The following is a 15,612-nucleotide window of genomic DNA, read 5'->3' as shown; positions in this document are numbered from 1 at the left end:
AGTAAATCACATCAGAAAATAATAAACAGCTTCATGTTAACGACGTGATGTCAGCACTGACTACTTTTTATATCCTTTCCTTGTTGTCCCCATGACTTTCATTTTTGCTGCCACTCCCTATTCAGTTATCTCTCCCTCTCTGTTATCTCCTGCTACTTTCAAATATGTTTGTCTTCACAAATTGCCTTTATCACAATACGTTTGTCACTGGCACCAAGTCCTTTAGACTGCAGTACATGCAATCAGCTTTCCAGGCTGCAGCTAAGTTTGCTTTTTCTGATTATAATTTGTAATTATTTTCAGGGTTAGGTATGTTGCATCTGCATTATGTTTTTGGGTAGTGAGAGCAATATTCTCAGGTTGAAATATACATATTGTATGCCCCAAATCACCTTGGATTGATGCACAGAAGCATTTCCTTCCCATATTGTGGTAATACTAAAAGCATATTTGATATTCTTGGTATTGGCACCAAAATGACTGAAGAACAATTCATAAAGAAAAGCCTCTAATTACCTGATTTATAATATCCTACATTCGAAGCACACCACCTTTTAGCACCCTTGGACACTGCGACGTACAACAGCCATTCTCTTTAACCTGTGCAAACCTTCAAAATAACGCTAAGATCTTCTGCTTGATGGCCTTTCTTCTGCACTAACGAGATTTTCCTGAGGCTGGCCTTTCTACTTTCTGTAGTTTTGCTGCACTTCCCTTGGCATATTCTCTTGTCATTTTTATGGTGCCTAGTGGCCATGTTTCCTAAATGTAGAGTTTTCGACATAAAGACCTTTATAATAAATACAAGTCGATAGCCATTTTCAGAGTTGGTAATTTCACACTAGCTGTTCATCTACCTCACTGGCAGTGCCTCCTTATTGTCCATTAAAATGACATATGCATGGCTTTTTGTGTTTATTTCAGTTAGATGTGTGGTAGAAATTTAAGATCTTATCTCTCTATTATAATAAAAAAAATCCTGGGACGAGACGTGACTTTCTCAGAGAGACACTTTCACGTCCCGCGAGACAAGACTTTGTGCCAAGAGATTTAACCAGAAATGAAAAACAAAGAGTTGATGACAAAGTAGAACATCGTAAAAAATTCAAAAGCGTTGGCGTGATACACATGCAGAGCAGGTTAGAGATAATGAAAGTACTAAAATTTGAAAGACTCAAAAAAATTATAGTAAAGATCGCCTTAGCACAATCAAACGAAAATTATTACTTGGTGAAATAACTGAATAGCGAAAATGCTGTTCGGATTTAAACTTTAAGTCAGAGACTTATAGATCGTCTAATTCATGTTTCCATCAGGGAAAAGTAGTGTTTCTTCCCAATGAATAGGCGTATCTGCGAGAATTAAAAGTTTTGCTGTCTGGTGAAAGTGAAATCCAGATACGTGAGCGGCAGAGATGCAAAGTGGTTGGCTCATAGTGTAGGCCGGGGGAGTTGGTGAGGCGAAGCGAGCAGGGGCAAAGCCCCCTAGTTAAAGAAAGAAACATCCTCTAACAGGACAAATCAGCCATCATGCAGGAGAAAAGCTTTTCATTGTAACTTTTAATTAGTCCTCGGCAAAACATTTTACTCTGGTTGGTTCATTGGTTTACACCCAAATGATTTATATAAAATTAAAGTCATATTATATTCTGGTCCTTCTTTTACCTTTGAGTTGCACCACCATCCTTGAAATTTCTGTGCATATAACAATGATCTATTCTGGTTATTTACAGGACATCTGCTGATTTCTTAGTCATCTTTCAGTACATTTTGTTGTTCACATGACCTTTATCTGGTCTCCTGGTATCCCTGCAAAGGTTTCTGACATTTATTAACTCTTTATGCCATTTATTTAAGATGAAAAATATCCATCCATTGTCTAACCCGCTGAATCTGAATAGGGTCACGGGGGTCTGCTGGAGCCAATCCCAGCCAACACAGGGCACAAGGCAGGAACCAATCCTGGGCAGGGTGCCAACCCACCGCAGGACACACACAAATACACCAAGCACACACTAGGGCCAATTTAGAATCGCCAATCCACCTAACCTGCATGTCTTTGGATTGTGGGAGGAAACCGGAGCGCCCGGAGGAAACCCACGCAGACACGGGAGAACATGCAACTCCACGCAGGGAGGACCCGGGAAGCGAACCCGGGTCTCCTAACTGTGAGGCAGCAGCACTACCACTGCGCCACCGTGCCGCCCCGATGAAAAATATGTTACCCTAAAATTATTCTTCCACAGATGTTAATTATTTCTATTTTTTTTTTTCTCATCCAGCCTGATGTAGTCATCCAGTCCTTCATTTTCTAGCACCTAGCACATTTATATGGCCTTACTTCACCTTAAAATTCCACTCAGCAAGCCACTGAATTACCTGTGACACTTTGTGATTTTTGTTTTTCAGCTACACGTGGATTGTTCCCATTACATGGATTAAAAGTGAAAATGCCGAGTCCATGATGTGGCTGTGGAACTCAACAGGTATGGCTACAGTGTACAGCTAACTGTCATCTTTTCTTCTTGCTTTAATAGCAGACATATTTGCACAGCAAAGAGATTATTACAATGAAAGACTTTCAGCTGAACGCATCACCACATCATATTCAGTTCAATTCAGTTTAGTTCATTCTAAGTGTACCGTGTGCCCTCTGATGGAATGGAGCTCCATTCTGGTTTGCTTCTGCCGTAGCCCTTCATGATGTGTAGGATCTGCCAAACCTGAATTGTATAAGCAGGTCTAGAAAATTAATGGAGGGAGCCCAAGAGTGATATTATTGTTTAAATTTTTAAAAAGTGTAAATATTAAAAGGTATACAATATGTTAGTATTTATGCATTGTACAGATAACAACAGAGAAAAAATTAATAAATCTTTGGGATCCCCAGGCTTTGGGAAAAAGAAGGAAATGAAAACTCAAAATGCTCATTCATTAAATAACCGCTGATAATGGCTCTCTTTTTTGCAGCAGTACTTTTAAGAGGTATCTGCTTAATTTTTCCAGCTTTTCTAAGGACTCCCAAAAAAGCCAACCAAAAATAATAAAATGCATTTTAGAGTGAACCTACAATAAATGTACACGTCCAACTTTCTTAACCTACTGTATTTTATAGAGATGAGTGTTTATTAAGATGCTGCTCAGCTACTTCCTATTAATATTCTGCTTTTAGACCAACAGTAGTATAATCAGAACAAATCTAGTGTGTAGTTTTATGCATTTTTCTCTCTTTGCAAACTGTTTAACATTTTTTTTTCTGTTTTTCCTTCTTTTGCTGTTTTATCAAAAACCTCAGAAATCTATTCAAACATGACATCTAACACAACAGACTGGGTGCTGGCCAACATAAACGTAACTGGATACTATAGGGTGAATTACGACATGAGCAACTGGCAAAAGCTCCTTGGGCAGCTGCAAAGTAATCATTCGGTGAGCACCTTCAATGGATGACATCTTCTTTTAAGGGCAGCTAGCCATTCTGCTTGGAAATCTGCAAACATTGTTTTATAAATGTCTACCATAAAGACAGTTAATCCCACTGGCGGCAGCATATGTTCCATGAAAGCTGAGAACATCAATAGTGTTTAAATTGTGTTAATAAGAGTACTGCAGCTCCAATGATAACCTTCTGTCTTTGTTAATAGGTAATCCCAGTAATTAACAGAGCGCAGATAATTGATGACTCGTTTCACCTTGCCAGGTGAGTTTATTTTGTGCATTTATTGGCAAGAAAAATTTGGAACTGAAATTAGAAAAAACTGATAACAAGACACTTGTTGTTTCATTTAAAGAGCTGGCAAAGTGCCTATTACACTGGCCCTGAACAGTACAAAATACTTAGTCAATGAAACGGAATATCTGCCCTGGAAAGCAGCACTGGACAATTTTGAATATCTCTCCCTCATGTTTGATCGAACTGAGATTTATGGACCGATGCAAGTAAGTTATCTGTTTGTCTGTTTAGTCTCAGTAGAGATTGACATACAAGTCTGTTTATGTAAGCTTGTTAGAGCCAGCTATTGAAATGTGACAGTCTACGAGTATGCTTACTAGAGAGTGCTAAGAATACACAATATAGCAATCTTTTCTTATCTATCTATCTATCTATCTATCTATCTGTCTATCTATCTATCTGTCTATCTATCCAGCGCCTCTTAAAGTTTAGCATCACAGCAAAGGCAGACACATATCTCTGCAGCAATGGATCTAAGACTGGAACCAACTGTTGATGGCTCACCAGTTCATTAAGTATTTACCTACCACCTGAATTTAATACAGCATACATACTACTTTAGCATAAAAAGATTAATTCAATTTACTTTAAAATTCTGAAACTCCTTGGTTCCAGGCACATGGAAATTTTTTATTCTAAAATTCAGGAGGCTTAGGTGAATTAGTCAATCAATGATAGGCAGATCATAGCCTGATTTTGTATATAAATTGGAATCGCACCAAAAATGTCTATTAATGGAAAAATCTGTGAAGATACATAATGGAAAAATCTGAAAAAAATACATAATACTATTAGATAGATAAGTTATTGTCTGTTTTTACATGCATTTTTATTACTCTTTAATTTAATATTTTTTTTTTGTATCAGTATGATGCTGCTGGATTATATGAATTTCCCCTTGGGATTAATAAAGTATCTATAGATCTAAATCTATCTAGATAGATAGATAGATAGATAGATAGATAGATAGATAGATAGATAGATAGATAGAAATTTATTTGTCCACAAATGTAGATAAGTAAGCAACCGAATAAATAAATATGTATAATACATATTATACAAATATTAATATATATACAGTATATATATATATATATATATAGAAACACAGACCTAAGGATACATATATATGTATCTGTAGGTCTGAACGCAATCTGATGATTTGGGTGGTCACCTACCAGGTAACGCTTGTGGTTAGTCGGCTAATCGGCAAACAACCACCATGCTTTAATACTCCGATCTTCACTCTGTCAAGTAAGTGCACCAGCCACTGTAGCACAGCATCTCAGGTGCTGACGTCCAGAGTTTGATCCCCACAGGGGAAGCAAAGGTGTGTACAGCTGATGAGCCCCCATTAGGGTAAAACAAGTGTTGTGTATTCTTTGTTATTATTTGACAATTATATAAATAACCTACAGTCTTTAATAATGACACAGTACTCATGGACATGGACTAGGCATAATGATGGAACACAATTCCACCAATAACTGGCAATTTACCCCTCAGCAGAGACATGCTGTGTTTGCTGAGTGAATGCTTAGAGTGTCATCTTACTTTCCTAGCTGCTGTACTGCCTGAGATGACACGGCAGTGAGGATGCTGGGAATTGAGCATTGGGTAGGTGTTACCTGGTCACTGTCTTTGTCGATTTTTAAACTGAGGATTTGCTCTCTGACTCCACATGTGTAGTGGTTAATGTTAACTGGTGATAATAAACTGACTCATTATGGGTTTGGACATGCGTGTTCTCTGACATGGTCTGGTTGGTTCTTGCTTTTCACTCAGTGCATTCATCTTTAAGACTCTGCATTGAACTAAGTCATGAAAAAAATAAATGGAAGGAATGTGCCGTCTGAAAAGCCATCCATCCATCCTTTTACTGAACACTCATATTTCATTTTGAAGGATTTGCTCCCATTCCAGATACTGTTGCACTATTATATAAAGTAAAGGCTGTGGCTCTTCAAACACAGCAAGACATTTGTCATATTGATTAAGATCTTTAGCTTTCAAGTAATCAGATGTTCTCTTTACAAACGCCCATCTGTCTTTTTGGCCATGTTTAATACGTGAAATGATGCGCCTACAGCCTGACTAATGATGTCTTTTTCTACTCCAGTGTCTATCAGGCTGGTTGCTCTCATTCAGTGCTGACTTACATTTGTAATGCCTGAAATAAATACAATAAAATGCTTCATTCACAAGACCACCATGGCACAGGAGATGCATTCTCATTTGAGATCTATAATGTTAGTAATAGAACATGAATTATGATCCAGTTCAAGCAGCTGTCTCCAGTTGTAAATTAAACAAACCGCCCTTAGCTATCACTTCTAGTACTTTTATCTCTTTTGTTTTTCTTGTATTTCGTCAACTGCTCTAATCTGATTATTGATTAATATTGTTATTTTTACTTTTGAAGGCTTATCTTACAGAGCAGATGGACCCATTGTATAACTTCTATCAATCCCTCACTTTCAACTGGACACAGAGACCTGAGGAATTTACTGAGCAGTGAGTAGCATGAGCAGCTGTTGTTCTGAACTTAGTGGGTGTGAATATCCTATAAAAGACCACTATTAAAAAAGAGCACAAGTGTAGCCATTTGATTATTTTAAGTTGTGCACATAGGGGAGTGGTTGATGGGAATGGAAAAAAAAAAGTTCACTCAAAACAAAACGTAAAACAATAGAAGTGAATGAAGTTTAAAATAACATGGATCGTCCATTCTTCTATCCCTTTTCAAATCAGTTCAATCCAAATTCACGGTTCCCCCGGGGCTGAAGCCTTTCTTGGCATGAATGCAGTAGACAAGAACCAACTCTTGATAGAACGTTAGCTAACCAACAACAACATTTATTTATATAGCATGTTTTCATACAACCAGTGCAGCTCAAAGTGCTTTACAAAATGAAAATAAAGGAAGTGAATATAAAACATAAACAAACAATATTTGGCAATAATATTATAAAGTATGTAACAAAGAAAAAGGTAAGGTTGAATGGCTAGGAGGACTGAAATGACCAAAAAATAATACTCCAGTTAGGTTGGAGAGAAAAAAACAAAATCTGCAGGGTTTCCAAGGCGATAAGACCACCGAGCCCCTACTGGGCATTCTACCTAACATAGATGTTCTAAATCAGTCCTTTTGGTTTTCAGGCTTCACCTGGAAGAAATTGATGATGACCCACCCATCCATATATGGACTATCGTGATCAACCTCGTGCATATGCAATCACAGTGCTGCAGACCTGATAGAGCAGCTTCTTACATAATGCGTCCAGACATTGGGTCCCCCTGCATAGCATTCGTGAAAGGCATAATGCCATTCTCACCTGACACACGCAATAACATGATTGCTGTTACAATGAACAGGCCATAGTACAGGCCATACGATAAGCTGCAGGTTCAGCTAGATACCTTACCAACATGCCAGCCATTATGTGCAATAGCATGAACAAGTCATCTGCCAATGCCACTATTTAGCTGATTCGGCTGAATTTCAATGCTTGATCAAGAGAATTGTAACTTACTAGTTTCTCTAAAACGTTGCGTATGCATGGGTCAAAATTTCCATAATTATATGCAAGTTGTCCCATAAAGTTTTCTTTTGTAGTGTTCTTCTCATTTCAAGCCTCTTTTTGTGCATACTTATATTTTATTAATCTGACCCTGTAGCCCAGCCTAATAGCATGTACAAAAAAGCAGGAACCAAACTTAAGACAGAATGCAGAAAACACACACTCATATAGACACTTCCACTCACTAATGGCCAATTAAAATGTCAAACTAACCTCACACACACACACACCAGTACATCTTTAGGTATGTGCTCGAATACCTACTTACAATCCACAGAGTGCACACACGATGCCCTGTCTGGTCTCTGCACTCTGTGACAGGGCACCACCAGGCTACTCGATATGAATTATAAACATTCATAACACTGAAATTCCAAGAAAAGGGTGTTCTGATCTAATTTTATTTAGTACTACATGCTTTTGATTGTAACTGTAGAAACTAGACTACATGAATGTTACTCTTCACCAGGAAAAAATGGCAGCAGCTGAAATTCAAACATTAATGTCATTTAACATAAACAAGTGTCTCCTTCTTTGTAAAGTTTACAAGAATCTAAACTTCTCAAACTATGCATCCATTTTCAAGCCCAATTTGTCTAGTTCAGGGTCGCAGGGTGCAGGAGTCTATCCAAGCGGCACTGGGTGCAAGACGAGAGCCCACCCTGGACTGTGTGTTACTTTATCGATGGGCACATTTTCACCCACATCAGACTCAGGGTGCTCCCATTGAACGTCACCAATTAACATACACATCCAGGACCACTGGAGTAGCTCTACTGAGAAACAGTAAAGCAAGATGCAGAGACGCAAAAACTACATTTGTGAAATAATAATATGCTGCTCCAGTGCGTTTAAACTGAGTGAATTGTTGTAACACTTTAGGAATTGCCAAAATGCATCTATTCCTCATTTACTCTTGTGTAACAAGACCGTAACAAAGGCTTCTTTGGGTCTTCATCTTCACAGTTACAAAGCATCAGTAAAGTGTTTATTCATCAGTGCAATGTGGCCTACTAATTCCAGTTCTCTTTGGAGTGGTCTGAGGTGGCTTAACTGAGAGACGCATTTCTCTTGACGTGACATATTTAGTATAACGCCTGTGAACCCTTCATATTGACAAGTCATTTAACCATCATGTCAATATGAATGATGTTTTATAAGTGTTATGAAGGCCAAAGAAATACTTTTGCACTGCCTCATTTTTTGCACTATACCAAAACTAAGGTGTTACCAGTAACTGCAATATACCGTATATGCAAGATAAATGATCTTTCCTGGCACAAACACAGATGTGCAACATTTGTATTTTGCAGTCTATGTAACATCTGTATGTGTCGGCACCACAATGACACTGTATGTAACAATATAGCAGGTAACTTTATTCATTATCAGCTTCCAAAGCAAATACCGGTATTCAGAATGTATGCTTTCAGTTTTGAAGAGTTGACTTTTTAGACAGCTGTAATGAATTTTCACATAATGCACTTAGCAGCACTTCACTACTCTCGATATCGATGTCTTCCTCAGTGCAGACAAGATATCTTGAAATGAAATGAGATTGAGTCAATACTCTATGCGCATCCTTATGGGGGTCTGTATGACCCATAATAAATAATAATAATAATAATACATTTTATTTATATAGCGTCTTTCCCATGCTCATCTCTATGAGTGCTCACTTGTGACTTATGTGACTTGTGACTCCGGTCCTGGTGGGCTGCAGTGGCTGCAGGTTTTCATTCTAACCCTTTTTCTAATCAGTGAGCAGTTTTCACTGCTAATTAACTCCTTTTCCGTTCATTTTAATAGCCCTGTTTTTAAGGATTGATTTGTTTCTTCATTAAATGGCAGCCAAACAGAAACGAGAAGTGAAACGAGTCAACAGATGACCAGCCAATTTCACTCCAACCAGTTTCTTAATGGCAAGCCAATTTCTTGCTGTTAATTAAAGCCGTTATTAATATCATGACTTGTTGCTGCTCTCATTCTGCCACAGCAGACTGTTGATTTTCTGTTTTTTCTGAGACCACCATCAAGATGTTTTGGTGACCTGAGCAGGTTAGCTGGTCATGTGGCGACTTGTTTTGTGTCTCATTATTGTTTGGCTGCTCATTAAGGCGAAAGAAACAGCTAAGAGGCCTGAGTCACGTCAATTAAAACTAAGGCAAAACAAGTTAATCAGCAGCAAAAATGGCTCACTAATTAAGAAGATGGTGTCATAAGCATGACAAAAGCCACACCAAAAAAAATGGTTTGGGGCAGCCACCAGTATATTATTCCAGGCTATAATGGACAGATTTTTAAGTACAGAGTTGTACAGGTTTGAGTCCACATCTGAATTGCCTTGTTGGCACAAAGATGGCGGCTTTAAAGGAGACCAGAGGAAGTGACGTCATCTGTAGGGCCGGAACCGGAAGTGAAGTCATCGACAGGCCCCCGGAATCAGAAGTGACGTCATCCGTGCCAGGTGGGATTTCCTGTAACTGGTCTGCAGAGAAATGAGAAAAAATGTTAGTGCACTCCACCTCCCCCTGGTCTGGCATGGAATTTCTCTCATTCGGACCCTTTAGTTGCCTCCCATGTGCTCGTGTGTGACAATGGTTAGAATGAAAACCTGCAGCCACTGTGGACCACCAGAACCGGAGTTGGACACCCCTGCTATATATAACATAAATAGGGTGCCTCAAAAGAAACAAACTGAAAAAGTGAAGAAAGTAATTGTTGTCCTTAGCTTTAATTAACTGGAAATGTTGAAGGCAATGGCTCTAACACTTGTGACAGATAGGGGGCGCTGTCGTCCTCTTGAACCCTCAGATCAGACACCAGATAAAAGTCCAGATGTTGACTTTATTATAATAACAAATTTGTACAAGCACCTCCACCTCCACTGTTCTCAATAAATCACAATAATACACAATCCTCCAACTCCCAGACACCTTGTCACCTTTCCTCCCAACTCAGCTCAACTCGCTGGGGTTTCCCATAGTCCTTTATAGTCGTTGTCCCCAGCACTTCCGGGTCAGGTGAAAACTCCTCTTTTTCTTCAGCCCGTAATTTCTTCCATCCTCGTGACTGTGACGTACTTCCGGGCTCTATGGAAAATATAAGTCTCTGGGCCTCCCTACAGCGTCCCATGGCAGCCCAGACGTTATCCAGCAGGGCTGTGCATTAAAACTCCAAATACCATGATGCCCTGCTGGAATACGGGGCATACAAAGAGGACTGTTTGACTTATGTTAGGTAGATTGCCCAGAGGGGACTGGGCGGTCTCTTGGTCTGGAACCCCTACAGATTTTATTTTTTTCTCCAGCTTTTGGAGTTTTTTTTGTTTTTTCTGTCCACCCTGGCCATCGGACCTTACTTATTCTATGTTAATTAATGTTGACTTATGTTTATTTTTTATTGTGTCTTCTATTTTTCTATTCATTTTGTAGAGCACGCTGAGCTACATTTTTTTGTATGAATATGTGCTATATAAATAAATGTTGATTGATTGATTGATTGCCATCTGGCGGCTTGGGCATATTGGCCGGGATAAATTGCAGGCCATAGTCCACACACTCTTTACAAAGTTGAAGATGGAAGGGCAAAAATGGAACAGTAAATTGAAGACTGTGTTGTGATACTGTTGCCCGTTTGCACACCTACCAGTAATGCATGTCATGTGTAGTACTTTTGCACATTAGAACAATCTAGACGAGAACAGGCCATTCAGCCCAACAGTTCCATCTTAATTCTTCTAAAGCAACACCAAGTTGAGTTTTGAAAGTCCCTAAAGTCCTACTGTCTACTACACTACTTGGTAACTTATTCCATGGATTTGTGTTACTTTGTGCAAAGAAAAACTTACTAATGTTTGTGCAAAATTTACCCTTAACAAGTTTCCAGCCATGTCCCTGTGTTCTTGATGAACTCATTTTAAAATACAAGTCTCGATCCACTGGACTAATTCCCTTCATAATTTTAAACACTTCAGTCATGTCACCTCTTAATCTTCTTTTGCTTAAACTGTGTAGGCTCAGCTCTTTTAATCTTTCCTCATAAAGAAAGATTTACTTGAGTAATGAGCTTTGTATTTATCATTTAGCCAGTTACAGTGACGGGGAGTCATGGAGGTCTTGCTCCAGATAGCTCAGTCTCTGACTCTTTACTGGAAATCAATAACTACAACAGTAAGACTAGGAGGTCTACTGCAGTCCAGTGCCATGGAAAAGAGTTTCTGTATTCACAACACACCTCGGCCAGCCCCCTGTGGAGTCCCAAACTCACTTTAACAACATTACAAGTATAACAGCCTGGCTGTGGACAGAGGACCTCTGCTTTGTGCTGTACGTGTAACCACAAAAGCCTTAATTTCACTTTCTGTTCTTCCACCTCAGATGCATGCTTGTGCTTAGGGCTCCATAAACATTTCTGATAAGCGCTGCTATACAACAATGGGGGGACAAAGTTCACAAGAGCTTACTGAATTTGCTAATCAGCATTTTGCCTCAAAGACTTTTGAAAGAAGACATGTTTTCTTTATTTGTTTTTTAAGAAATTTTAATTCATTAGACCCTGTTATGCCAAAATATTTTTTATACTTCGATATTCTGTAATCCCAGTACTATTTTGTGATTTTCAATTTCCTATTGCAAGGTCCCTATTAGATATTCCCATTTTGTACCTGTACTTGTAGTTTGCACTTTGCCAGATGCTATCAGGCTGTATAATTTGATAAATGCCATGTTTTTTTGACCCAACAGATAAGCACAGATTATAAAAGCATCGTCTTTAGCACCTTAACACCGCAAGAAATTTGGAGAGGGTGTTATTTTTTCAAAAACACTTACCTTTTAAAAAAATGAATAAACCTGAAGATCTTGTATTTTAAAGTCTTTTTTCTCATTTCACGTGTGGATTCTTTTTCAGGTACAATGAGGTCAATGTTTTGAGCATAGCTTGCCACTCTGAGAATGAAGAATGCCAGACCTTGGCCACCAGCCTTTACAGCCAATGGATGAGCAACTCCAGCCTCAACCCGTAAGAATGATCTTCACGTCACTTGGACTGCAATAACAGTATGGAATGTTTAATTCCAGAAGGTTGCTTGAGATGCTCGTCTCAGGCTGTGTTTGTATGACTGCCACTAAAAAGAAACAAGTGGTGGTCATTAGGGGTGCTTGGTAACTGTGGGCCAGGGGCTGCTTCACTGACAGATCTGCTTGTGAGAGGTGCAGGGAAGGTGACAACATCATAACTTCACCATAATGATAGAAACACTCTGATGCTGGAGACACGAATGTGGTGAACTTATGCAAAATCATCTGATTCATCTCCTTTGCCAGGTAGTTTTGAACAAGTTGGGTCTTTCAATGTTTGCATTCCTAAGCACTTTTACGTTGGTACAAAGCATTCACTTCATACATGAAATAAATAAAATGTATGCTTAGCCAAAGATTATCGTGACCAATAAAACAACTGGGAAATGATTGAGAAATTTGAAGTTGTAGTTAAAAACAAGCAAGGGTCCGAGTCAAAACAGGAATGAGTAATGAGAATCAAAGGGAAAGACAACAGAAAAGGGACGTAACCAGAACACAAAATCTGAACACTGGAAACTACTCGGAAATAAAGCAAACTACTGTTACTGCGATCAAAAGAAGGGATGATTCATAGTGCGACTGCCGCCATATTTATAATGTAACTTCCGTTATGTCTTCACTACTCTGACTGAGGCCACATGATGTGTAAGTAAAGAAAACTAAAATGCTTCTCTAAATCAACTTTTAGATTTCAAGGCAGAACATGAAAATCATATTAGTAATGGAGGGATCATGGCTAAAACCCGAAATAGATGAAAATGTATGTACAAACAACTACAAATACTACAAAGAGTTGCTGGGCCATTTTTTCATGTACGGTGCTTTGTTTGATTTAAGTGAGTAGGTAAGCAGGACTTCGTTTAAAGGTTGCATCCTTTTTAAAACTCTGTGCTCCTGGTCCCCAAAACTCCTAGCAATGGACACTTTTATCCAACATGATCGAGTGACATCCTACCAGGGACTGTTTTGAACAAGTGTAGCAGGACAAGATACAAAAGCTGAACACCTTAAGTGAAGAGCTATAAAGCTAGCATAACAAAAGTGATTGATTAACAATATGACAGATATCCACTGAGCAGAAAACATTCCTGAACAATTTGACTGATACGCATATTCACAGAACAATCGGTTTTTCATCGCTTCTTAAGCACATTGAGGGAGTCAGCCATTCAGATGGAGGTGTGTAGCTCCTTCCACCATCTAGGAACTACTTATGAAAGGAGTGTGGATTGAGATCTGATGCCACACCAAGGTGGCATCACCAGATGCTGTCCACTGGCAGACCTGAGTAGGCGAGATGGAGCACATAACCTCACTAATGTCTCCGTATACACAGCTGTTGACCCATTGACTACTCCATAGACAAGCATCAAGGATTTGAACTTAATGCGTGCTGCTACAGGGAGCCAATTTAGTGACCTGTAGAGAGAAGTAACTTGCGCCCGCCTCAGCTGGTTCAACACCAGACAGGCTGCTGCATTTTTAATCATCTGCAGTTGCTTGCTGGCCCATGCGAGTCTTCCTGCCAGTAGTGAGTTGCAGTAATCTGGACGTGACAAGACTAAAGTGATGCTGCTTACATTCAGATAAGGTCTAATTTTGAAACACAGTGAATCTGCATGAATGAGAGACAGCTAAAAGATAGATACTCATCAATCACTAGCCCAAGGTTGCATATGGACTGGGCAGGTGATAGTGACAATGAGCCATTCTGTACAGATGAACAGACTGGCTGCCTGGGATAACAAAAAGGTCCATCTTTGACCATTTGAGCTGTAGCTGGAATTTTTTCATCCAGGTTGAAATATCAGTAGGACATACCGAGACTTTAGCCAATGCCATGTTGTCTTCTGGTGGGAACAACAGGTACAGTTGTGTATCGTCAGCATAGCATTGATATGAGAAGCCAAGGGATTGGACGATGGGGCCCAGTGAGGTGGTATAGAGGGAGAGAAAAGTGCTGATCCTTGGAACACCCCTGGGCATGTCTGGTGCAAAGAGACAAAGAGTAGATGACAAAGTAGAACGTCGTAAAGAGCAGGTAATGGATAAGGGAAGTACGAAAATTCGAAAGTTTAAAAAAATGATAGTAAAGATCGCATTAGTGCAAACAAATGGAAATTATTACTCGGTGAAATAACGGAACAGCGAAAAGAGATTGAATATATTGTTGGGATTTAAACTTTAAGTCGGAGACTTGTAGATCGTCTAATTCGTGTTGCCATCAGGGAAAAGTAGTGTTTCTTCCCAATGAAGAGGCGTATATGCAAGAATTAAAAGGTTTGTTGTTTGGTTAAAGTGAAATTCCACAAGAGAAAATTTCAAGCCCTGCGAGACAAGACCTTATGCAAAGAGATTTGGAAAAGTCCTGCCGACATCTAAAACATTTACAACCACGCACACTGCTGAATCATTTCTCATTTGTGTGAATGCTATTGTCAGAAACAGTTTGTGTAGAGATTAAGAAACGATATTCACTCACAGGCAGTTATACGTTGCATTGTCACAATGTAATTCCAAAAATGGAATCAAAAATCAATGCGACATTAGCCAAGTTTCCATCCAGTTTTTTGCGACGTTTTGTTATCGACAAACAGAATATACGTAAAAAAAATGTGCGAAATTTGCTGTCTCCAGCCTGTTTCCAACCAACTGGCTTTTTATCGATAAAATGGTGTACGTGTTGACATCATCCCCCCCAAAATGAACTGTCGCATAAGTTTTGTTGTATCGCGAAAAAAAATCTGGCCATAAGCCGTTTCCATACATAATTTTGTGTATGTCGCAAATTATCTACCTTTTGTGTTCCACGTTACACCCCCTCCACTAAACAAAGAAACAAAGAAATGGAGAGATTATTCAAACAGTTTTTTGAAATTTGCCAGCTTACTGTTATTTCAGTTTCACAAATAATTGGAATTGTAGAATTAGAATGAAGCAGTTGTTTGTCCGATAGCCCTAGAGCTCGAAGTACCCCAGTGCGACGAAACCCACGGGTATGGGAGAGACGACGGAATAAGACCTTCTGGGAGGAGGTGGTGGAGAGACACTTCACAGAAAATCTCTGGCTGCAACATTTTAGAATGACACGGCCGACGTTTGAGATGTTGTGTGGATTCATCATTCCTGATGTTGCGCCCATCACAGGTTGCCACCAACCACCGGTTCCAACCCAAAAGCGGATTGCCATCGCCCTTTACAAGCTGGCAACCTGC

At 39.3% G+C, this 15,612-nt stretch overlaps 1 protein-coding gene across 1 annotated transcript in view; it reads left to right on the top strand.

Annotated features, from left to right (window-relative positions):
• Positions 1 to 15,612, top strand: part of LOC120540506 (aminopeptidase N-like) — a 94,830-nt gene that overhangs the window by 62,695 nt on the left and 16,523 nt on the right. The window contains 6 exon segments of the mRNA XM_039771347.1: positions 2,409 to 2,485; positions 3,295 to 3,428; positions 3,644 to 3,699; positions 3,791 to 3,938; positions 6,155 to 6,246; positions 12,225 to 12,335. Coding sequence (XP_039627281.1) covers positions 2,409 to 2,485; positions 3,295 to 3,428; positions 3,644 to 3,699; positions 3,791 to 3,938; positions 6,155 to 6,246; positions 12,225 to 12,335 — 618 coding nt within the window.

The sequence above is a fragment of the Polypterus senegalus genome, chromosome 12 (assembly GCF_016835505.1).
Source record: "Polypterus senegalus isolate Bchr_013 chromosome 12, ASM1683550v1, whole genome shotgun sequence".
NCBI classification, from domain to species: Eukaryota; Metazoa; Chordata; class Cladistia; order Polypteriformes; family Polypteridae; genus Polypterus; species Polypterus senegalus.
Note: the sequence above shows the minus strand (reverse complement) of the source record. Positions and strands in the feature narration are given on the sequence as shown.